This window comes from Pan paniscus, chromosome 19, assembly GCF_029289425.2.
Source record: "Pan paniscus chromosome 19, NHGRI_mPanPan1-v2.0_pri, whole genome shotgun sequence".
Classification (NCBI taxonomy): domain Eukaryota; kingdom Metazoa; phylum Chordata; class Mammalia; order Primates; family Hominidae; genus Pan; species Pan paniscus.
The window spans coordinates 20516008-20540958 of NC_073268.2; the positions used below are offsets into that span (position 1 = coordinate 20516008).

The 24951-nt window shown below is 52.9% G+C and overlaps 1 protein-coding gene across 1 annotated transcript; it reads left to right on the forward strand.

The window, feature by feature from the left end:
- The first annotated feature begins 4131 nt into the window (after nt 1-4131).
- On the forward strand, nt 4132-22032 carry ITGA2B (integrin subunit alpha 2b). The gene is made up of 30 exons (XM_003805878.5): nt 4132-4918; nt 8068-8189; nt 8278-8375; nt 8483-8648; nt 8864-8913; nt 8990-9035; nt 9128-9256; nt 9619-9666; nt 9850-9893; nt 10066-10119; nt 10256-10308; nt 10498-10709; nt 13147-13329; nt 13563-13608; nt 13718-13822; nt 13907-13962; nt 14055-14206; nt 14394-14519; nt 15497-15564; nt 15698-15845; nt 16420-16512; nt 17123-17202; nt 17823-17903; nt 18027-18126; nt 18226-18378; nt 18495-18620; nt 19100-19213; nt 19451-19552; nt 19741-19857; nt 21784-22032. The coding sequence occupies exons 1-30, from the start codon at nt 4524-4526 to the stop codon at nt 21841-21843; spliced, it is 3327 nt and encodes a 1108-aa protein (XP_003805926.4). The 5' UTR covers nt 4132-4523; the 3' UTR covers nt 21844-22032.
- The last annotated feature ends 2919 nt before the right edge of the window (nt 22033-24951 follow it).

Genomic DNA, 24951 nt, shown 5'->3' on the forward strand with positions numbered 1-24951 from the left:
GAGGCCAGGTGTGGTGGCTCATGTCTAATCCCAGCACTTTGGAAGGCCAAGGCAGGTGGATCACTTGAGGTCAGGAGTTTGAGATCAGCCTGGCCAACATGGTGAAACCCCATCTCTACTAAAAAAAAAAAAAAAAAAAAAAAAAAAAAAAATTGGCCAGGCATGGTGGTGCATGCCTGTAATTGCAGCTACTCAAGAGGCTGAGGTAGGAGAATCGCTTGAACGTGGGAAGTGGAGGTTGCAGTGAGCCAAGATCATGCCACTGCACTCCAGCCTGAGTGATAGAGTGAGACTCCGTCTCAAAAAAAAAAATGGACGGGGCACGGTGGCTCAAGCCTGTAATCCCAGCACTGAGGCCGAGGTAGGCGAATCACAAGGTCAGGAGATCGAGACCAGCCTGACTAACATGGTGAAGCCCCGTCTTTACTAAAAATACAAAAATTAGCCAGGCATGGTGGCGTGCGCCTATAATCCCAGCTATTCGAGAGGCTGAGACAGGAGAATCACTTGAACCCGGGAGGCAGAGGTTCCAGTGAGCCAAGATCATGCCACTGCATTCCAGCCTGGGTGACAGAGTGAGACGCCATCTCAAAAACAAAAAAAAAGTGATTTTCTGAGAGGGGAGGTGACAAGTCAAAGAGGCAGACTGGACTGTATAGAGTGTTATGTGAAGATACGTGCAGTTAATTGCCTTGTTCTGATAAGGCCTCAGCCACCTTGGCCTGAAACATGAAAGTACTCCCTCTTCAAACCCTTGATGACTAATTCAGGCCTCATCAGCCATTTCCATTCTTACTTGCCAAAGACAGCTTCACTCACTTCTACCAACTCATATCTCAATTTTTGCAGCATTTTCCTGGGTGGCCTTCCTGACTAGAACCTAATTCCCTGTTCTGTGTAAGCTTACTGGCTTTTCAGAATCTGAATGCAGCTCATTTTGTATTCATTGCTTCCCAGTAAAATTGTAATCTCTGAGAGAACAGGGAGTGATTCTTATATCCCCCCACCGCAGCCCCCAACGTATCTCACACTGAATACATAGTAAACATTTTGATTATATGTTCAAGAATATGAGCAAAGTGGCCAGGCGCAGTGTCTCATGCCTACAATCCCAGTACTTTGGGAGGCCAAGGCAGGAGGATCTCTTGAGCTCAGAAATTCGAGGCCAACCTGGGTAACATAGCAAGACCCCATCTCTACAAAACAATTTAAAAATTAGCTGGGCGTGGTGGCACAAGCCTGTGGTCCCAGCTATTCATGAAGCTGATGTGGGAGGACTGCTTGAGCCCAGGGGTCAAGTCTGTAGTGAGCCATGGTCAGGTCACTGTACTACAGCCTGGGTGACAGAGCAAGACCCTGTCTCAAAAAGAATATGAGCCAAGTAAAATACCATTAACTGAGGATTGTGCATCAGAATTGAGCCAAAAAAAATTCAAAAATGTGTTTTTTGGTTTTTGGTTTTTTGGGTTTTTTGAGATGGAATTTTGCTCTTGTTGCCCAGGCTGGAGTGTGATGGCACGATCTCAGCTGACCGCAACCTCCGTCTCCCAGGTTCAAGCAGTTCTTCCTCAGCCTCCCAAGCAGCTGAGATTATAGGTGTGCACCACCACACCCGGCTAATTTTTGTATTTTTAGTAGAGACAGGGTTTTGCCATGTTGGCCAGGCTGATCTCAAACTCCTGGCCTCAAGCGATCCGCCCACCTTGGCCTCCCAAAGTGTTGGGATTACAGGTGTGAGCCACCATGCCCAGCAAAAAAAAAAAAAAAAAAAAAAAATTGTTTTTAAGGCATAGTCTTACTCTTGCCCAGGCTGGAGTGGAGTGGCAAAATCGTAGTGCACTGTAACCTAAAACTCGTGGGCTCAAGTGATTCTCCTGCCTCGGCCTCCTCAGTAGCTGGAACTACAGGTGTGCACTACCGTGCCTGGCTAATTTTAATTTTTTTGTAGAGACAGGGTCTCACTATGTTGCCCAGGCTGGTCCCAAACACCTGGCTTCAAGCAATCCTCATCTTGGCCTCCCAAAGTGCTAGGGTTACAGGCATGAGCCACCAAACCTGGTGTAAAAAATCTTTATAATTTTATTTTTCTTTTCTTTCTTTCTTTTTTTCTTTTTTGATGGAGTCTCACTCTGTCGCCCAGGCTGGAGCGCAGTGGCATGATCTTAGCTCACTGCCACCTCCGCCTCACAGGTTCAAGCAATTCTTTTGCCTCAGCCTCCCAAGTAGCTGGGATTACAGACACACACTACCATGCCCAGCTAATTTTTGTATTTTTAGTAGAGACGGGGTTTCACTAGGTTGGCCAGGCTGGTCTCAAACTCCTGACCTTGTGGTCCACTCGCCTGGGCCTCCCAAAGTGCTGGGATTACAGGCATGAGCCACCACGCCCGGCTAAAATCTTTATGATTTTCCATCCCCCATGGATTAAAGTTCAGATTCCTTAATATGGCATTCAAGGACCTCCAGTAATTTGAATCCCCAAGCTTTACCCCCTTGCGCCTCAGTCCAACCCTTTAAGCATTCTGCTATGCTGAGTCAACTACTTGTCCTTCCCCACCTCTGTGTTCCTTTGCTGCTCTCATGTATTCTCTATGCCTAAAAACCCTTTCATTCTCTGACAAAAGGCAACTTGAACATGAGTTCAAGTGCAACCCATGTTTGAATCTTAGTTTTGCCATCTGTTGGCTGCGTAAACATGGGCAATTTACCTAAAACTCTTGTGCCACAGTTTTGTGTTTATAAAATGGGCATAATAGTACTTATTTCCTAGGGTTGTTATGAGTAACAATGATACACGACTTTGATAATCTGTGTATTTTTCAAGGCATGCTTGACTGTCTCTCTGCTGCAGTTATGTGTGTTCATGTCTTAACTCTTTCTGGGCTGTTTGTTAAGTCTCCTTGATGGCTATCTTTGGAGTTTTTAAAATATTTTATTTTTTATAATTTTAAAATAGAGACGAGGTCTCACTGTATTGCCTAGGCTGGTCTTAAATGCCTGAGCTCAAGCCATCCTCCTGCCTCAGCCTCCCAAAGTGCTGGGATTACAGGCATGAGCCACTATACCTGGCCTAATGGTTATCTTTGTATCCTTTATCAACACAGTGCCTTGAACAGAGTAAATACTTATTGAAAACTTGAGTGAAATGTAAGTTCATATTTGTCCTCACAGAATACACCAGTAATACAGCAATCACTCACCTGAGGACAGTGGGAGGATAGAAGGTAAGTAGAGGACTGGGTTAAGTATTCGTTCAAGCAAATACATTAATTACATGCCTCCCATGTACTTGACACTGGGAACTCAGCAATGAAGAAGGCCCAGACCAAAGTTCAGGCTTTTAGCTTCCTGTCCTATAAAGGATAAGATTCTTAACTCTAGGCTGAGGTAGTAAATTACGAGGGGACTTCAAAATGGTACAGGGTGGTTGAGCAGGATACGGCAATGGTTAAGTTTGGTCAGAAAATAGAAATCAAAAGGAAAATGTGGCTATGGTTACCCCTAGCGGACCTCTTAAATCTTCCTGAGAACCTGCTTTTTTGGGAAGGCATGAGTGCCAGTAAGACTTGGCACTCCTCCTCTTCCGCTTACCGAGAGAAAATGACTTTGCCTTTCTGCTCAAAACTCATCCCTTCACTTTGTCACCCTATGTTTGCATCTTCCATCCTTAGTGTGTGTTTCCATCCAGTCTTTCAGCAATACACGTACTACACATTGGACTCTTGGGTAGTCTCTAGGGCTGTAGCAAGGAGCCTTGCTCCCAAGGGACTCATTTACACAATCCTGTGAACGGACCAAGAGTAAACAGTGTGCTCAATGCTGTGCCTACGTGTGTTAGCCCACGCTGCCAGCCTGAGGAGTCAGGGAAGGCTCCCCTAGGCAAAGACCCCAACCAGAATCAAGTCTTAATGGTTAAAGAGCTCCATCACCCAAAAAGGATTGAGGGCCTACCTTCAACTGAACAGCTAATGCATAATCTCAGAAACTGTGAGTCAAAATTCCCTGGAATAACTCCACTTTATCCCCAATCTCCTTGCTACCTAGACCAAGGTCCATTCACCACCCTGTCCCCAGCACTGACTGCACTGCTGTGGCCACACTAAAGCTTGGCTCAAGACGGAGGAGGAGTGAGGAAGCTGCTGCACCAGTATGGCTGGTTGAGGCCGCCCAAGGTCCTAGAAGGAGGAAGTGGGTAAATGCCATATCCAAAAAGATACAGCAGCCTCAGGTTTTATCGGGGGCAGCAGCTTCCTTCTCCTTCCCCGACCTGTGGCCAAGTCACAAAGCACCACAGCTGTACAGCCAGATGGGGGAAGGGAGGAGATTAGAACTGTAGGCTAGAGTAGACAAGTATGGACCAGTTCACAATCACGCTATCCCAAGCAGAAAGTGATGGTGGCTTGGACTAGCACGGTGGTAGTAGAGATGGGGTAAAGATTCAAGAGACATCATTGATAGGCAGAACCAATAGGACATGGTAATAAACTATTCTCAGGAAAGGGGAGGAGTCATGGCTTTCAGCCATGAGCATCCACCCTCGGGGTGGCCTCACCCACTTCCTGGCAATTCTAGCCACCATGAGTCCAGGGGCTATAGCCCTTTGCTCTGCCCATTGCTCAGCAAGTTACTTGGGGTTCCAGTTTGATAAGAAAAGACTTCCTGTGGAGGAATCTGAAGGGAAGGAGGAGGAGCTGGCCCATTTCTGCCTGGGAGGTTGTGGAAGAAGGAAGATGGCCAGAGCTTTGTGTCCACTGCAAGCCCTCTGGCTTCTGGAGTGGGTGCTACTGCTCTTGGGACCTTGTGCTGCCCCTCCAGCCTGGGCCTTGAACCTGGACCCAGTGCAGCTCACCTTCTATGCAGGCCCCAATGGCAGCCACTTTGGATTTTCACTGGACTTCCACAAGGACAGCCATGGGAGGTGAGCCGTAAGGGAAGTTGGGGTATTGGGAGAGAGCAGGACCCCTCCCCATCACTGCTTCTGGGGGCTTCGAGTTTCCCATTTGCGATAGCAGTTGAGCAAGGTGACTTGTGGGGCCTATTCAGGTTGATTTCTTGTCAAGAATGTTGGGGTCCAGGGGACTGGCTCAGGTGAAGGTATAAGGGCAGGGCACAGGTGGGCTGATGGGCACTGAAAACTACAGCAAGAACAAAGGGAAGACAAGAGTTGATGCTTTATTTTTCCCCCAAGGGTCAGTTGTATGAACCACTCCACCCTCAACACCTTGAAATGCAGAGAGGAGGCCGGGCGCGGTGGCTCATGCCTGTAATCCCAGCACTTTGGGAGGCCGAGGCGGGCAGATCACCTGAGGTCGAGAATTCGAGACCAGCCTGACCAACATGGAGAAACCCCGTCTCTACTAAAAATACAAAAAAAAAAAAAAAAAAAAAGAGGCCAGGCACAGTGGCTCACACCTGCAATCCCAGCACTTTGGGAGGCAGAGGTGGGCAGATCATGAGGTCAGGAGTTCAAGACCAGCCTGGCCAATATGGTGAAACCCTGTCTCTATTAAAAATACAAAAATTAGCTGAGTGTGGTGGCACACTCCTGTAGTCCCAGCTACTCGGGAGGCTGAGGTAGGAGAATCACTTGAACCCGGGAGGTGGAGGTTGCAGTGAGCTGAGATCGTGCCACTGCACTCCAGCCTGGGTGACAGAGTGAGACTCCGTCTCAAAAAAAAAAAAAAAATTAGCCGGGCGTGGTGCCGCATGCTTGTAATCCCAGCTACTCAGGAGGCTGAGGCAGGAGAATCGTTTGAACCTGAGAGGCAGAGGTTGTGGTGAGCCGAGATCATGCCATTGCACTCCAGCCTGGGCAACGAGAGCGAAACTCTGTCTCAAAAAAAAAAAAAAAAAAAGAAATGTGGAGAGGAGCACATGTCCTAAATTGATTTGCAGAACTAAAGTTGTCTACCCTCCCGCACCTTGCATTTCTATTCCATTTCCCTCATCTCCATCAACATTATAAATATTTGAAAAGAAGCAATAGGTCATTAATGATTAGTATTGATCAGGCTTCAGAATCAAGAGTGCCAAGATTAGAGTCTTGGCTCCTCCTCTTCATAGTGTGTACCCTGAGCTACTATCGTGAGAAACACTGTGCCCACCAGCTTCAGGGAGTGGCAATGGGTGGCAATGGCAGATAGCCTTCAAGTGTCAGCCACTTAGGGGATTTCCTCTGCTGAAGAGAGCCAGTTCACTCCAAGTCCCCTCCCAAGATGGCTCACATCCAGCGTCTGATCAATGAGAAGTGGGTGAGTGAGGAGAGTGGAGGCAGGTGTGGGGGAGGCATTTGATAAGGGTCCAGCCCTCTTTCATCAACTCTGACAATTCTTTTTTTCTTCTTCTTTTTTTTTTTTTTTTTTTTTTTGAGATGGGGTTTCGCTCTTGTTGCCCAGGCTGGAGTGCAATGGCACAATCACCGGCTCACCACAACTTCTGCCTCCCGGGTTCAAGCGATTCTCCTGCCACAGCCTCCCGCGTAGCTGGGATTACAGGCATGTGCCACCACACCCGGCTAATTTTGTATTTTTAGTAGAGATGAGGTTTCTCCATGTTGGTCAGGGTGGTCTCGAACTCCCAACTTCAGGTGATCCACCCGCCTTGGCCTCCCAAAGTGCTGGGATTACAGGCTTCAGCCACCACGCCCGGACTTTTTTTCTTCTTTTTTTTTGAGATGGAGTTTCGCCCTCGTTGCCCAGACTGGAGTGCAATGGGGTGATCTCGGCTCACTGCAACCTCTGCCTCCTGGGTTCAAACGATTCTCCTGTCTCAGCCTCCCGAGTAGCTGGGATTACAGGTGCATGCCACCATGCCCGGCTAATTTTTGTATTTTTAGTAGAGACAGGGTTTCACTATGTTGGCCAGGCTGGTCTCAAACTCCTGACCTCAGGTGATCAGCCTGCCTCGGCCTCCCAAAGTACTGGGATTACAGGCGTGAGCCACCACGCCCGGCCAACTCTGACAATTTTGAAGGGTCATTCTAGTTCCAGAGCTCGTGGGGTGTTGGCGAATGCTGTCATTGGGCCTGAATCAGCTCAACTCCTTCCTGTGCCCACTCCTGCTGATTTCCCCTCCTATAAGTAGTGATCCCACTGGCACTACTTAAACATCCTGCAGGCTAAAAAAATATTATGGGCCAGACACAGAGGCTCATGCCTGTAATCCCTTGGCCTCCCAAAGTGCTGGGATTACAGGTGTGAGCCACCATGCCCAGCCTATAAAAAAATTTTTTTTAATTAGCCAGGCATGGTGTTGCACACCCGCAGTCCCAGCTACTAGGGTGGCTGAGGGGAGAGGATTGCTTGAGCCCTGGAGATCAAGGCTACAGTGAGCTGTGATCATGCTGCTGCACTCCAGCTGGGCAACAGAATGAGACCCTGTCTCAAAACAAAACAACAAAATTATTTTTTAAAATTATGGCATTGTTTCAAGAGCGTTTGTTATGTATTTGGCTGGGACCATGCTAACCGTTACTCGTATTTATTACATTTACTCCTGACAGCATTGACTGGTTGTGAAAACCAGTCATTGGTTATGAAATTGGTATTCCTATTTCACATATGGCAGAATTGTGATTTCAACCTAGATCTGCTAGGGTCCTCCTATCAGCACACACACTCCAGCCCCACTTTAGAGGTACCCGCTACCTTCCCTCATTAAAACCAGCTCTCAAGAGGGGATCTGGTAACAGTCTAGACAGGCATTCCAGGGAGCATGTGAACCGCTGGTTCTTGTTGCGGGTGGAAGGATGGAGATGTTGTACAGAGTTTAGGTCTTTTTCAGCAAAGATCTCAAACCCCTGGTGTTCAAATCAAACCAAATGGTTATAGTCCCAGCTCTACTCTCAACTCACTGGGTTACTTTAGCCACGTGATTGCCCTCGCTGAGAGTCGGTTTCACTGTCCATAAGATGAAGAAGTACATCACGGTGGTCTGTGAGGTGTCATTGAGGAAAGATGGTCCAGTGCCCCCATGCCACATGGCCTTCCGGGCAGTGCTCCCAGCGCCGGCGCCAGGGCCTGGGATACGCTGGAATCTGCGCGGCGCTCACCCAGCTTTCCTATGCAGAGTGGCCATCGTGGTGGGCGCCCCGCGGACCCTGGGCCCCAGCCAGGAGGAGACGGGCGGCGTGTTCCTGTGCCCCTGGAGGGCCGAGGGCGGCCAGTGCCCCTCGCTGCTCTTTGACCTCCGTGAGTCCCAGGCAAGGAGAGCAAGGTTGGGGTCAGAGGGACGTGGACTGCCGGGCTTCAGCGCCCCACCCCTTCTTGTGCCTTCCAGGTGATGAGACCCGAAATGTAGGCTCCCAAACTTTACAAACCTTCAAGGCCCGCCAAGGACTGGGGGCGTCGGTCGTCAGCTGGAGCGACGTCATTGTGGTGGGCCCCGCGGTACAGGGCACAGGGAACAATAGGGGGAAGGGACACCTGGGGCTAGGAGGAGCCCAAGTCTCGCGCCCGTCCCCACTCCTGTGGCCTTTCTCCAGGCCTGCGCCCCCTGGCAGCACTGGAACGTCCTAGAAAAGACTGAGGAGGCTGAGAAGACGCCCGTAGGTAGCTGCTTTTTGGCTCAGCCAGAGAGCGGCCGCCGCGCCGAGTACTCCCCTTGTCGCGGGAACACCCTGAGCCGCATTTACGTGGAAAATGATTTTAGTAAGCGCCAGCTACGACCTGGCCCCGCCCACTCGCGACGGCTTGGCCCCGCCCCCATCGGATCCCGCCCCCAGCGCCGCAGCCCTTGCTTTGGATCTGGCCTCGCCCCAGGGCCCCGCCGACTCAAGGCCCCGCCCCTGTCCCTCAGCCCTCCTCCGGGCTCGCGCGCGCCTCCCTTCACCCCTGCGCTGACCCCTCCTCCTTGTCTCCTGCAGGCTGGGACAAGCGTTACTGTGAAGCGGGCTTCAGCTCCGTGGTCACTCAGGCAAGTAGGGAGCAAAAGCGCAGTGGGGGCGGCTCCCAAACAGGGCCCCCTCTCACCCTCAGGACTTCCCTTCCAGGCCGGAGAGCTGGTGCTTGGGGCTCCTGGCGGCTATTATTTCTTAGGTACGTGCCCATCCGTACACCTCCCTCCCTTCTCGCGGCCCAAGGAGACCCGCGGTGTTTGGGCTTCACACCCGCTGTCCCTCCCGCCCTAGGTCTCCTGGCCCAGGCTCCAATTGCGGATATTTTCTCGAGTTACCGCCCAGGCATCCTTTTGTGGCACGTGTCCTCCCAGAGCCTCTCCTTTGACTCCAGCAACCCAGAGTACTTCGACGGCTACTGGGGTAACACCGCCCTTCCAGACTTCCAGCACCCCGAGGGTCACCGCCCACCGCAGACGGTCAGGTCCTGCCCCTGCGGGAGCCTCCATGCCCACCCCTGCCGGCCAGCCCACCGCCTAAGCCGCTCCCGCCCTCCGCTCCTGCGGCTTCCCCGCAGACCGCCCACCTCCCATGCGCCCACCGCTCCCTTCCACTGCGGACTCGTAGCGCAGCCTGGGGCAGGGCTTGGCCCCTCGAAGGCCTCCGTTTTTCCATCTGCACAATGCAGGGCTGGGGCTGAGTGGCCTTAATCTCCTCCTTCTTTGCCCTCCTTCCCCTCTGTGCTTCCTCCCCTGGAAAAGACTAATTTGCGCCCGTGTCCTCAGGGTACTCGGTGGCCGTGGGCGAGTTCGACGGGGATCTCAACACTACAGGCAAGAAATCCACTTAGGGCGGGAGTTGGGTAGCCCAACCTGGGGAGGAGCGCCTCCCTGAAATCTCCCCTATGTAGGGAAATCTTCCTGCACACAAATTTTTCCCTGGGTGCAGAACGGGGAGCGGGAAGTGGGTAGGTTCTAAGGCTCTCATTCCCTGAGCCTGGCTCTCCCTATCGCCAGAGTATGTCGTCGGTGCCCCCACTTGGAGCTGGACCCTGGGAGCGGTAAGTGCCCCCACCACTGGGCCTCCCGAAGCCCCTTATCCCAGTCCTCAGGCTGACAACTCCTGAGCGCCCCCCACCCCCGCCCCGCCTCCACCAAACCACCCTTTCTCACCTGGAGTGGGAGGTTGCTTTGGGTACAAGAATGATGCTCTCGCCTGCGCTGTCCGTGCAGGTGGAAATTTTGGACTCCTACTACCAGAGGCTGCATCGGCTGCGCGGAGAGCAGGTGGGGGCCAGGTCCCAGTGGGCGTGGCTGGGTGGAAGGGGAACTGAGACTTCAGAATATTTCATGGGAGGTGAGGGCCCATTTCTTAGAGGATGCTGGTCCAGCGGCGTGAATGATGGTGCTCCTCATCTTGCAGATGGCGTCGTATTTTGGGCATTCAGTGGCTGTCACTGACGTCAACGGGGATGGGTGAGGAGGGACATGCCCCACCCCTACCCAGTTGGGTCCCAAATTACCAGAGCTGCCCTCTGTCTCCCTTTCCTAGCCCTAGTCTCACGTATCCACTGGAGGAACAGGAGAGCAAGGGTCGAGGAGATTTGGCCCTAGCCCCAATATACGCCTGGTCCAGTCCCATGTAACCACTCATCTGGCCCACAGGAGGCATGATCTGCTGGTGGGCGCTCCACTGTATATGGAGAGCCGGGCAGACCGAAAACTGGCCGAAGTGGGGCGTGTGTATTTGTTCCTGCAGCCGCGAGGCCCCCACGCGCTGGGTGCCCCCAGCCTCCTGCTGACTGGCACACAGCTCTATGGGCGATTCGGCTCTGCCATCGCACCCCTGGGCGACCTCGACCGGGATGGCTACAATGGTGAGGGAAGAGAGGAGCCCTACTTGTTGCAGAGGGGTTAACAGCCACTCAAAAAGCATGGAGTTGGCCTGAGGGCAGCCAGAACCAGGATGGGTTTTAAGCATATAAGTATGTGGCTTAGACACATGGGGTGCTGAGTGGAGAGCAGATGGGAGAGTTGAAGACTAATTAGGATGTGTTTGCCTTAATCCAGGCAAGAGACAATGACCACCTGGATGTGGATTTTGGCGGTGGAGTTAGAGATGGGAGTGACTTCACAGATATTTAGGACTCGGATTATTAGGACTTGGTGGGAGACTGGATGTGGGGCCAGGGGAGAGGTTGGAGTTGGGTGCCTGTGATGGCCTCCACTGCCTGGAACTCAGGCCGTGCAGCAGGTGCTGGGGAGAGGCGGGAGATCAGCAGTTCAGCTCTAGACCTGTTGAGCTTGAAGGGCTTGGGTGCTTTAGGCGGAAATATCCAAAGAACAGTTGGGAATGGCTCTCCCCACTTCCACAAGAGAGATCTGAATGGGAGACAGGGGTTTGGGGAAAGTGGATGAGGTCCCGGGACCTGTGAAATAAGAGGCCCAGGATAGAGCCCTAGGGAGCAAAAGCATTTAGGTGACTCCTACAGGAGGTAAGTCTGAGAAGGAGACAGAGGAGTGTCCAGAGAGGGAGGAGGGAACCCAGGGGGTGTGATGGCCCGGGACTCAAGGAAGAGCATGCGTTAAAGAGCATGCACAGGAGGAAGTGGGCGCTGCAGCTCCTGCTGCTGCTGCAAGGTACAATTAGGTGGGGCTGGAGAAATATTCATGGGCTTTAGCAAGAAGAGGGTGCCAGGCATGGTGGCTCATACCTGTAATCCCAGCTACTTGGGAAATTGAAGCAGGAGAATCTCTTGAACCCGGGAAGTGGAGGTTGCACTGAGCTGAGATTGCGCCACTACTGCACTCCAGCCTGGGTGACAGAGCAAGACTCCATCTCAACAAAAAAAAAAAAAAAAAAAAAAAAATAGAGAAAGAAAGGAAGAAAGAAAAAAGAAGGGGAGGTTACTGGTGACAGTGACATAAATTGATTCAGGCCAAGATAGGGTCAGAAGCCAGAATGCAATGGGGTAAGGTATGAATGGAGGTGAAAAATTGGATGCAGCTAATGTAGACAGCTCTTTCAACGGGTTTGTGGTAAAAAGGAATTTGAGGAATAGAAAGGAAAAAAAAAACATGTTTGACTATAAGAGGAAAAAGAGAAAAGGTGATCACAGAAAAGAGATGAGGGTCAAGGGGAGATTATTTCAATGTGGAAGAACATGTAGTAGGTTGAAAATGATGTTGTGGGGAAATGGGGTGATGAGCCAGCAGAGAGTCCCTGTGATGCCTCAGGGGGTGGGAGGGTGACTGGCCCAGTGTCAGGGTAAAGGAAGGAAACCTCTTCCAGGGTCAAATGGGGAAAGGGAAAAGAAAGTCGGTGTGGGATTATAGCATAACAGTGGGCTGCCTCTCTTCCTGAAGTAAGAGATTATGTCACCTGCTGAAGGAAGTGTGGGGGGTCTGGGAGTCTGATGGAATGGAGAAGGCTAGAAATAGATGCTAGATGGTCAGGCACGGTGGCTCACACCTGGAATCCCAGCACTTTGGGAGGCCGAGGCAGGAGGATCACTGGAGCCTAGGAGTTTGACACCAGCCTGGGCAACATAGGGAGATCTCGTCTCCATAAAAATTTTTAAAAATTAGCTGGGCATGGTGGCTATAGTCTCAACTGCTTGGGAAGCTGAGGTGGGAGGATTGCTTTAGTCCAGAAGGTTGAGGCTGCAGTAAGCCATGGTTGCACCACTGCACTTCAGCCTGAATGACAGTGCAAGACTGTCTTAAAAATAAAAAAATTTTAAAAGGGGCTTGGGCACGGTGGCTCACACCTGTAATCCCAGCACTTTGGGAGCCCAAGGTGGGCAGATCACTTGAGGTCAGGAGTTCGAGATCAGCCTGGCCAATGTGGTGAAACCCCGTCTCTACTGAAAATACAAAAATTAGCCGGGCATGGTGGTAGGCGCCTGTAATCCCAGCTACTGAAGAGGCTGAGGCACAAGAATCACTTTAACGGGGGAGGCAGAGGTTGCAGTGAGCCGAGATCGCACCACTGCACTCCAGCCAGGACAACAGAGCGAGACTCCATCTCAAAAAAAAAATTTTAGAAAAGGGAATAATGATGCTTAATTTTCAGGATATATTTTCCTCAATAGACAGTGAGAGTTGTCACTGTTTTTATAACAATCCTACTTGGCAGGTCCCTCTCCCACCTGATTGTTAACTCCTGGAGGGTAGGGCAGTGCCTCCTTCACCCACACTTTGCACCCCTTTCCTAGTCTCCTGGGATGTGCCCAGAGAAGCTCAGGAAAGTTTTACAGTCATCTAGGGAGGCTGAATAACAATCAGCCACTTCCTTTCTGTTACTCCTTCCAGACATTGCAGTGGCTGCCCCCTACGGGGGTCCCAGTGGCCGGGGCCAAGTGCTGGTGTTCCTGGGTCAGAGTGAGGGGCTGAGGTCACGTCCCTCCCAGGTCCTGGACAGCCCCTTCCCCACAGGCTCTGCCTTTGGCTTCTCCCTTCGAGGTGCCGTAGACATCGATGACAACGGATACCCAGGTGCCCTGGACTGCCTCCAGCTAGAAATGCCCAAGAAAGGCCCTTGGACATTCGCTGGAAGTGCCAAGAGACACGGCCAGGGGCTCATGCCTGGCCTGGTGTCCCACTATGGACTGCCAGAGGGGCTGGGTTAAACCTCCAGTGGGGGAGGTGGTGTGGGGAACCCCTGGGAAGATGAGATGAGGATCCCATGCCCTAATGGCCAATTCTGACCCATTCCTCGATGTCTATAGACCTGATCGTGGGAGCTTACGGGGCCAACCAGGTGGCTGTGTACAGGTGAGCACTGGCTCCAGGGGCGGGAAGGGGAAGGTCCTGTGCCATCAAGAGGAGGCCAGGCCAGGAGGAGCCACAATGGCAAGCCTACCCCATCACCCTATCCCATCAGAGCTCAGCCAGTGGTGAAGGCCTCTGTCCAGCTACTGGTGCAAGATTCACTGAATCCTGCTGTGAAGAGCTGTGTCCTACCTCAGACCAAGACACCCGTGAGCTGGTGAGGAGGCAGAGGGCGTGGGCCTTGAAGGATCTGGGACCTCAGAAAGGCTCCAACCCCTGAGCCCCACTTACGTCTTTGCAGCTTCAACATCCAGATGTGTGTTGGAGCCACTGGGCACAACATTCCTCAGAAGCTATGTGAGTGGCATGAAGGGGGCAGGAGGGAGGTGGGCTTGGACTCTCCCGGAGGCTGGCCAGAGAGGTCCTGACTCTTCTGCTTGCCCTGCCAGCCCTAAATGCCGAGCTGCAGCTGGACCGGCAGAAGCCCCGCCAGGGCCGGCGGGTGCTGCTGCTGGGCTCTCAACAGGCAGGCACCACCCTGAACCTGGATCTGGGCGGAAAGCACAGCCCCATCTGCCACACCACCATGGCCTTCCTTCGAGTATGCCCAGGCAGGGGATTGGCAGGGCTGGGAGAGTAGAACTTACCCACTGGACTTGTTCATCTAGCCCTGGGGCACTGAGCTGGGTGCTGTGAGTCCGGGGGTGGTCAGGACACGGTGCCTACTGGCCAGGAGAAGGTGGGATGTGTATGGTAGCAAGATGGCCTGACTCTTGCCCCTGTCCTAGGATGAGGCAGACTTCCGGGACAAGCTGAGCCCCATTGTGCTCAGCCTCAATGTGTCCCTACCGCCCACGGAGGCTGGAATGGCCCCTGCTGTCGTGCTGCATGGAGACACCCATGTGCAGGAGCAGGTAGGGACAGGCAGGGACAGGCCAGGGAGGTGCAGGACCCCTGATAGCAAATCAGGATTAGGGTTAGTGCCAAGTCACAATGTGAACCCCAAAACCTTGATGTCATTCCAAACCCTAATGAAAACCTCAAAATCCAGCCAGTCATTGTGGCTCACACCTGTAATCCCAGCACTTTGGGAGACCGAGGCAGGCAGATTGCCTGAGGTCAGGAGTTAGAGACCAACCTGGCCAACATGGTGAAACCCCATCTCTACTAAAAATACAAAAAAAATTAGCCGGGTGTGGTGACGCATGCCTGTAATTCCAGCTACTCGGGAGGCTGAGGCAGGAGAATCACTTGAACCCAGGAGGCAGAGGTTGCAGTGAGCCAAGAGTGTGCCACAGCACTCCAGCCTGGGTGACAGAGCAAGACTCTGTCTCAAAAAAAAAAAAAAGCCAGGCACAGTGGCTCACGCCTGTAATCCCAGCACTTTGGGAGGCCAAGGCGGGTGGATCACGAGGTCAGGAGATCAAGACCATCCTGGCTAACACAGTGAAACCCCATCTACTAAAAATACAAAAAAAAAAAAAAAAATTAGCTGGGCGTGGTGGCGGGTACCTGTAGTCCCAGCTACTCGGGAGGCTGAGGCAGGAGAATGGCGTGAACCCTGGGGGACGGAGCTTGCAGTGAGCCGAGATAGTGCCACTGCACTCCAGCCTGGACGACAGAGCGAGACTCCGTCTCCAAAAATAAAATAAACACCTAAAAATCCCAGTATCCCCTAAGCTCTGATGTAAATTGACAAACCCTGACATTGTCCCAAACCTCCAAATAAACCCGAGCCCCGATACCATCTACAAACTCCTTTTTGTCCTCAGACCTTCTTACTCCCTAAGCCCCTATGTGAACCCCAAGCCCACTGTTTTCCTAACCCTGATGTAATCCCTAAACCTCACACATCCCCAACTTACCCGCACACCCCAATGTGCCCCTCTAGACACGAATCATCCTGGACTGTGGGGAAGATGACGTATGTGTGCCCCAGCTTCAGCTCACTGCCAGCGTGTGAGGAGGCCTCCCACTCTGCCCGACCCTGGCCCTTTCTGCCTATCATACCTGCTCCACACCTTAGTCCCCTCTTTTCCCACATCCTGGGCCCGGACCCAGGCTCCCTGGCTTCACTCCTCTTTCCCCACAGGACGGGCTCCCCGCTCCTAGTTGGGGCAGATAATGTCCTGGAGCTGCAGATGGACGCAGCCAACGAGGGCGAGGGGGCCTATGAAGCAGAGCTGGCCGTGCACCTGCCCCAGGGCGCCCACTACATGCGGGCCCTAAGCAACGTCGAGGTATGGCCCCCACCCTGGGAACAGTACCTGGGACCTGGGAGGCGCTGGAGCCTTGGCTCTCTCATCTCCCTCCCTGAGAGTCCCTCTTCTTTTCTGCTTTGCTGTCAAAGATGTAATTTTTTATTTTATTTTTTTTTAATTTGGAAGAGGAATACTTGCTAATGGCACAGAATTCCAAAACTCTATTACAAAAACCAGAAAAACAAAAAAGGTTTAGGAACCAAATGTTAACAGGAACCTCTGTTAACATTTGGTGGATTTCCTTCCAGTCTTTTTTTCAATATTGACTCGCACTCACATAAGTATATATTTATTTTTTATGTTGTTAATATAGTTTATAATAATGGGGGTCATACTCTAATGTTTTGTGTTTTTTATTTCCAAAATGAAAATGCCTAAAAAGTAGTAGTGCTACAGCAATACACACACTAGCATGTGACAGTCCCTTGAGACCCCACCCCAGGAAACCCCGCCCCCCCACCTTGGCACACAAATCTTTCCAGACCTTCCAAGGGAGCTTAAATATATATATATGATGCTCTGTAATTTCTTTCTTGGAACTGCCTTCCTGAAGGGCTTTGAGAGACTCATCTGTAATCAGAAGAAGGAGAATGAGACCAGGGTGGTGCTGTGTGAGCTGGGCAACCCCATGAAAAAGAACGCCCAGGTGAGGCTGCTGGGTCGTGGTACCGGGTCTCCACCAGGGGCTCATGAACAACCAGATTTTAGGGGTGAGGTTTTAGAGCCACATAGTTCTGGGCCAGAATCTTGGTCCTCACACTCCCTTGCCACATGTCCTTGGGTGAGTGACTTTCCCTCTCTGAGCCCCTTTACCCAGTGGGCTTCCAGGTAAAATAGAAATAATAATGGTGGCCTGGTGCGGTGGCTCACGCCTGTAATCCCAGCACTCTGGGAGGCCGAGACGGGTGGATCACGAGGTCAGGAGTTCAAGACCAGCCTGGCCAACATAGCAAAACCCCGTCTCTACTAAAAATACAAAAATTACCCGGGCATGGTGGCGCACGCCTATAGTCAGAGCTACTCGGGAGGCTGAGGCAGAAAAATCACTTGAACCTGGGAGGTGGAGGTTGCAGTGAGCCGAGATCACGCCACTGCACTCCAGCCTGGGTGACAGAGGGAGACTCCGTCTCGGAAAAAAAAAAAAAAGAAAAAGAATAATGGTGATCTTGAAGGGTGAAGACTGGAGGCCACATTCAGGGCAGGGCTGTCCTAAGTGGGGCACTTGGGCAGTGACCTTGGCCCTCCTCATCTCCCAGATAGGAATAGCGATGTTGGTGAGCGTGGGGAATCTGGAAGAGGCTGGGGAGTCTGTGTCCTTCCAGCTGCAGATACGGAGGTACTGACCTGGCGAGCATGCCTACCCACCACCCTTCCCCCGTCTGACCCCCGTGCAGAGCCCCTCAGGTCCCTTCCATACAGAAGGGTCTTTCGAGGCCAGGCGCGGTGGCTCACACCTGTAATCCCAGCACGTTGCGAGGCCAAGGCAGAAGGATCACTGGAGGTCAGGAGTTGGAGACCAGCCTGGCCAACATGGTGAAACCCCATCTCTACTAAAAATATAAAAATTAGCTGGGCATGGTGGTGCGCACCTACAATCCCAGCTACTCGGGAGGCTGAGGCAGGAGAATAGCTTGAACCAAACCTGGGAGGTGGAGGTTGCAGTGAGCTGAGATTGGGCCACCGCACTCCAGCCTTCCAGCCTGGGCGACAGTGCGAGATTCTATCTCAAAAGAAAAAAAAAAAGGTCTTTGAAGAAGCCTGGTTCCCTTTCTTCCTCAGAGACTTATGTCTGAGTCTTGGAGCCCTAGAGGAAGTTCTTTCCCAGGTCTAACTTCAGTGTGGCATGCTCTTTGTATAATTAGCTCTCTCTGAACTCTCTAAAATTCTGGCCTCACCCCCAGAAAGTCACTGGGCTGGTGTCCCTGGCCCTGTTTCTCCTCATCCCCTCCCCTCTAGCAAGAACAGCCAGAATCCAAACAGCAAGATTGTGCTGCTGGACGTGCCGGTCCGGGCAGAGGCCCAAGTGGAGCTGCGAGGGTGAGAGGCCAGGGGTGGAGAAGGGAGATGGCATTCAGGGCTCTAAACTCCAGGGGGCGCTGGGGAAACCTCACAGGCCAATCAGGGCATCACACTCTCTCTGGGGGTCTTGGGCACCTGCAGGAACTCCTTTCCAGCCTCCCTGGTGGTGGCAGCAGAAGAAGGTGAGAGGGAGCAGAACAGCTTGGACAGCTGGGGACCCAAAGTGGAGCATACCTATGAGGTATGGGGGAGCCTCGCGTCCCTGGCTGGGGTGAGTGGGTCCTCAGAACTCCGGGTGAGGCACTAAGCTCCCCACACCCTGCCACCACCACACCTTCAGCTCCACAACAATGGCCCTGGGACTGTGAATGGTCTTCACCTCAGCATCCACCTTCCGGGACAGTCCCAGCCCTCCGACCTGCTCTACATCCTGGATATACAGCCCCAGGGGGGCCTTCAGTGCTTCCCACAGCCTCCTGTCAACCCTCTCAAGGTAAGAGCTGGGTGGAAGAAAGACCTGGGAAGGCGGCCCCAGACCAACCACCGGGGCACCTCTGTGGGCTGGGGTTCGGGGGAGACCTGGGCCTGACCACTCCTTTGCCCCCCCAGGTGGACTGGGGGCTGCCCACCCCCAGCCCCTCCCCCATTCACCCGGCCCATCACAAGCGGGATCGCAGACAGATCTTCCTGCCAGAGCCCGAGCAGCCCTCGAGGCTTCAGGATCCAGTTCTCGTAGTGAGCAGGCTCTCTGGTCTCTGGCCCGGCCTCCCCGGGACCCACGGGGCAGAGGGGATGGGAGGAGGGAGAGGGGTCCGGGTGTGCTGTGGGCCTCTGTGGGCCACGCTTGGTCCCTGGGAGCACTTCAAGTGAACATGGAGGAGCATGCTGGCTTGTGTCTGGGGTGAGCTGAAAGACACCTGCACTTTTTAAAAGCTTCCCAGTACGTTAAGGAGCATAAAACAATGCCAAAGCAAGGTTATCATAGATCTGAGCATTGCGCGCTGGGGGATGACCCTCCCTGCATCTCTGGGACTATGTGAGCAAGCCCGTGGAAAGACAGCATCCGAAGCTTGGATCCAAGGCCCTTCCTGATGGGAAGGCCACCGCTTCCTGAACCCCCGGCCCCTTCTGCGTTGGGTCCTGGGGGTAAGGGGGTGGGGGATGATGGGGTGATGGGCCGGGACGGGCTGGGGACTGACGATGCTTCCCCTCAGAGCTGCGACTCGGCGCCCTGTACTGTGGTGCAGTGTGACCTGCAGGAGATGGCGCGCGGGCAGCGGGCCATGGTCACGGTGCTGGCCTTCCTGTGGCTGCCCAGCCTCTACCAGGTGGGGTGGGCCGTGGTGGGGCGGGGCCGGGCCTTCTGGGCGGGGACCACTTTGCTCTGGGAGGGGCGGGGTTTGGTGTGGGAGGGCAGGAAGAGAGGGAAGGCAAGGTTTACTTTGGGGGATTGCAGTGGGATTAGGTCAGAGGCAGGGCTTCCCCGCCGGGGGTGTGGGACCTGGACTCCTGCAACCAATAGGCCTCTTGTGGGTGTAAACGGCTTTCAACCCCAACCTGTCCAGAGGCCTCTGGATCAGTTTGTGCTGCAGTCGCACGCATGGTTCAACGTGTCCTCCCTCCCCTATGCGGTGCCCCCGCTCAGCCTGCCCCGAGGGGAAGCTCAGGTGAGTGTGGGGGGATGGAGCAGAGACCAGTCCTGCAGGACCCATTGTCCCCCAGTCAGTGCCCAGCCAGAAAAGTCTGAGGGGTGGTATGGGTGGGTGGCATGGCTGGAGGTCACCAGCCTGAGGTTGGAGTCTCTGTGAAAGGCAGGTGTCAAGGTGACTGAGGAGACACGTGGGTTTGCCCCCAGGTGCGGACACAGCTGCTCCGGGCCTTGGAGGAGAGGGCCATTCCAATCTGGTGGGTGCTGGTGGGTGTGCTGGGTGGCCTGCTGCTGCTCACCATCCTGGTCCTGGCCATGTGGAAGGTGAGGTGTGAAGGACGGTGGAGTCCCCAGTGGGGCACAGGCTTGGCTCTGCCCTGCCTCACAGGGAGTCAAGGAGAGATGGTGGCCCACCCAAGTGGGTAATCCAGGGACCAGGGGTCTATGTCTCCACTATTAGAATGTTATTCTCAGTCCAGTGGGGTAGCTCACACCTGTAATCCCAGCACTTTCGGAGGCCAAAGCGTTTAGATCACCTGAGGTCAAGAGTTTGAGACCAGCCTGGCCAACATGGTGAAACCCCATCTCTACTAAAAATACCAAAATTAGCTGGGCGTGTTGACACATGCCTGTAATCTCAGCTACTCGGGAGGCTGAGGCAGTAGAATTGCATGAACCCAGGAGGCGGAGGTTGCAGTGAGCCGAGATCACACCACTGCACTCCAGCTTGGGCAACAGAGCGAGCCTCCATCTCAAAAAAAAAAGAAAAAAATAGAATGTCTTTCTCTAGTAGAGCAAAAAAGGCAAAACAAACACAAAAATGTCATTCTCCTGGGAACCCTTCCAGACACATACCACTGGAAAGGATAGCACCTGAAATTCTGAGGCCTTTAGACACCCCTGCCACCAAAAAGATTCAGAGGATATAGAGGGTATAGAGGGTGTAAGTCCCGCCTTCAGGAATTCCTGGCTGGTCTCAAGGACAAGGCGCACTTCTTCCTAGCCCTGCCCTTCCCCTTGAGTGAGGCAAGAGGCCCAAGGATTGGTCTAGACCCTATTCCTCCCTTCCTATGTGGCCCTGGAGGGTCACTCGCTCCTCTGCACCTGGAGAAGTCTCAAGCACACTGAAGGGAAGACATGGTGCTTTTAGGGAAAACCACGCACTAGACCCACAATAATCAAATACATATCATCATATGCTCGAGTCATGCAGACACAAACTTCAGTATAAGAAAAATTCCAGGCTGGGCGTGGTGGCTCACACCGGTAATCCCAGCACTTTGGGAGGCCGAGGTGGGCGGTTCATGAGGTCAGGAGTTCGAGACCAGCCTGACAAACATGGTGAAACCCCATCTCTACTAAAAATACAAAAATTAGCCGGGCGTGGTGGCAGGCGCCTGTACTTCCAGCTACTCGGGAGGCTGAGGCAGGAGAATCACTTGAATCCGGGAGGTGAAGGTTGCAGTGAGCCAAGATTGTGCCACTGCACTCCAGCCTGGGTGAGATTTCATCTCAAAAGAAAAGAAAAGAAAAATTCCAGGTGGGGACCAGGCGCGGTGGATCACTTGAGGCCAGGAGTTTGGGACAGCATAGTGAGACTCCATCTCTACAAAAAAGTTTTTTTAAAAAAGTCAGGTATGGTAGTCCACACCTGTAGTCCCAGCTACTTGGGAGGCTAAGAGGTGAGAGGATTGCCTGGGCGACGACAGCAAGACTCTGTCTCTAAAAATAAAATAAAAAAGAAAAATTCAGAGGCCGGGCACAGTGGCTTATGCCTGTAATCCCAACACAATGGGAGGCTGAGGCAGGCAGATCACCTGAGGTCAGGAGTTTGAGACCAGCCCGGCCAACAGGGTGAAACCCTGTCTCTACTAAAAATTAGCTGGGCGTGGTGGCACACACCTGTAAACCCAGCTACTCAGGAGGCTGAGGCATGAGAATTGTTTGAACCCGGGAGGTGGAGGCTGCATTGAGCCGAGATCGAGCCACTACACTACAGCCTGGGTGACAGAGTGAGACTCCCTCTAAAAAAAAGAAAAAAATAAAAACTCAGGGGAGAAAAAACAAAAACCCAACAATTCATTCCATGCATTATCTCTAAATGTCAAAAGGCATCCATTTGTGAGTACAGTGGGCTTCATGTTCTGCGCTGGTCCAGGGAGGTGCTCATAGCTAGCATACTTCCTTACATGTGCTCTGGGGCCAGCAAATCATCTGTATACCCTGACCTTGGCCCCCGTGTACCCCCAGGTCGGCTTCTTCAAGCGGAACCGGCCACCCCTGGAAGAAGATGATGAAGAGGGGGAGTGATGGTGCAGCCTACACTATTCTAGCAGGAGGGTTGGGCGTGCTACCTGCACCGCCCCTTCTCCAACAAGTTGCCTCCAAGCTTTGGGTTGGAGCTGTTCCATTGGGTCCTCTTGGTGTCGTTTCCCTCCCAACAGAGCTGGGCTACCCCCTCTCCTGCTGCCTAATAAAGAGACTGAGCCCTGATGCTGAGCATGCTGCCTCCTTTTGGGGCCAGAGAAGAGATGACCGAAGGAATGTTTTGGACGGGGACCTAGGGCTGGTGGAAGTGTGAACGAGAGAGTCACTGCCAGGGCCAAGTTTGCAAATCACTGTCTTTGGGGAGTGTCAGGGAGTACAGAGTTGGGGTGGTAGGTGTAACAGAAGACAGAGAGCCCGGTGCGGTGGTTCACGCCTATAATCCCAGCACTTTGGGAGGCCGAGGTGAGCGGATCACCTGAGGTTGGGAGTTTGAGGCCAGCCTTACCAACATGGAGAAACCCTGTCTCTACTAAAAATACGAAATTAGCTGGGCCTGGTGGCGCATGCTTCTAATCCCAGCTACTCGGGAGGCTGAGGCAGGAGAATCGCTTGAACCCGGGAGGCAGAGGTTGCAGTGAGCTGAGATTGCATCATTGCACTCCAGCCTGGGCAACAAGAGTGAAACTCTGTCTCAAAAAAAAAGAAAAGAGGGAGAAAGGGCGGCAGGGCCTCAGGGAAGACTGGAAGGGGATGAACATGTCTAAGGGCAGGATGGGATGGGAGGGCAGGTGAGGGGGGTGGGAGCATCAGAGAAGGCAAGCTGTGTCCTTGGTGGGCAGCTTTATTTATTTAATGTATTTATTTTTGAGACAGAATCTCACTCTTGCCCAGGCTGTGCAATGGCATGATCTCGGCTCACTGCAACCTCCGCCTCACGGGTTCAAGCAATTCTACTGCCTCTGCCTCCTGAGTAGCTGGGACTACAGGAGTGCACCACCACGCCTGGTTAATTTTCGTATTTTTAGTAGAGAAGGGATTTCACCATGTTGGCCAGGCTGGTCTTGAACTCATGGCCTCAGGTGATCTGTCCACCTCAACCTCCCAAAGTGCTGGGATTACAGGTGTGAGCCACCTCGCCCAGCTACGGCAGCTTTAAATAGCACATTTATTATGATTTCGGAAGGGTAAACTTTACAATGACCTGAGGCGTGGAAAAATAACACGCTCTCCCTGCCTTCCTATCAAAAAAGGACTTTAAAGCTGTTTGGAGCGAGAAGGGGCAGAGGAAGCCTGGCTCAGCTGTTGCCTGAGGAAGGCAGCGTCATGCCAGGGAGGAGACAGCAAGCATCGCTCCCTGGCTACCCTGCTGCCGTCCCTTCCTCCCCACCAAGAGGGGCCTTCAGCCAGGAAAGAGGATGAGGATGGAAGACAGCTCTCCAGCTTTGGTGAGTAGAGCTGAGCAGCATATGTGGGGAGGTCTCCCTGGAGTCCTGAGGGATTTGTTCCTTCCTGGGTTCAATAAATATTTATTGGCCGGGCATGGTGGCTCATGCCTGTAATCCTAGCACTTTGGGAGGCTGAGGCAGGAGGATCGCTTGAGCCCAGGAGTTTTTGGCTGCAGTGAGCTATGATCATGCCGCTGCACTCCAGCCTGAGCAACAGAGAAAGACCCTGTCTCTAAAAAAAATTAAAATTGTCCGGGAGAGGTGGCTCACGCCTGTAATCCCAGCACTTTGGGAGGCTGAGGTGGGTGGATCACCTGAGGTCTGGAGTTCAAGACCAGCCTGGCCAACATGGTGAAACCCCATCTCTACTAAAAATACAAAAAATTAGCTGGCTGTGGTAGCAGGTGCCTGTAATCCCAGGTTCTTGGGAGGCTGAGGCTGAAGAATCACTTGAACCTGGGCGGCAGAGGTTGCAGTGAGCCGAGATCATGCCATTGCACTCCAGCCTGGGCAATAAGAGCCAAACTCCATCTCAAAAATAAAAATTACTAGCTAGGTGTGGTGGTATGTTCCTGTAGACCCAGGTACTCAGGAGGCTGAGGCAGGAGGATTGCTTGAGCCCAGGAGGTCAAGACTGCAGAGAGCCTTGATCTCACCACTACACTCCAGCCTGGGTGACAGACTGAGGCCCTGGCTAAAAACAAATGTTTTTGATTAAAAATAAAAATAAATAATCACGGAGCACCTACTGTGTCCAGAATTGGTGGGTTCTTGGTCTCAGTGACTTCAAGAAGGAAGCCCCGCGGACCCTCGCGGTGAGTGTTACAGTTCTTAAAGGCGGCGTGTCCGGAGTTTGTTCCTTCTGATGTTCAGATGCGTTCGGAGTTTCTTCCTTCTGGTGGGTTCGTGGTCTCGCTGGCTCAGGAGTGAAGCTGCAGACCTTCCCGGTGAGTGTTACAGCTCTTCAGGCAGCGCGTCTGGAGTTGTTCGTTCCTCCCGGTGGGCTCAGTGGTCTCATTGGCTTCAGGAGTGAAGCTGCAGACCTTCGCGGTGAGTGTTACAGCTCATAAAAGCAGTGTGGACCCAAAGAGTGAGCAGTAGCAAGATTTATTGCAAAGAGCAAAAGAACAAAGCTCTTACGGTGCGGAACGGGACCCCAGCGGGTTACCGATGTTGGCTCGGGCAGCCAGCTTTTATTCTCTTATCTGGCCCCACCCACATCCTGCTGAGTGGTAGAGCCTAGTGGCCTGTTTTGACAGGGCGCTGATTGGTGTGTTTACAATCCCTGAGCTAGACACAAAGGTTCTCCTCGTCCCCATCAGGTTAGTTAGATACAGAGTGTAGACACAAAGGTTCTCCAAGGCCCCACCAGCGCAGCTAGATACAGAGTGTCGGTTTGGTGCACTCACAAACCCTGAGCTAGACACAGGGTGCTGACTGGTGTGTTTACAAACCTTGAGCTAGATACAGAGTGCCAATTTGTGTATTTACAATCACTGAGCTAGACATGAAGGTTCTCCAAGGCCCCACCAGAGCAGCTAGATACAGAGTGTTGATTGGTGCACTCACAAACCCTGAGCTAGACACAGGGTGCTGATTGGTGTGTTTACAAACCTCGAGCTAGATACAGAGTGCCGATTGGTGTATTTACAATCCCTGAGCTAGACATAAAGGTTCTCCAAGGCCCCACCAGACTCAGGAACCC

Bases quoted from the DNA above. Each gene is read 5' to 3' on its own strand.
- ITGA2B (XM_003805878.5), top strand. From the start codon at position 4,524: ATGAGCATCCACCCTCGGGGTGGCCTCACCCACTTCCTGGCAATTCTA. The intron at 13,330-13,562 runs GTGCCCTGGACT...CGATGTCTATAG, and splicing joins CGATGACAACGGATACCCAG to ACCTGATCGTGGGAGCTTAC. The intron at 17,203-17,822 runs GTACTGACCTGG...CCTCCCCTCTAG, and splicing joins TTCCAGCTGCAGATACGGAG to CAAGAACAGCCAGAATCCAA.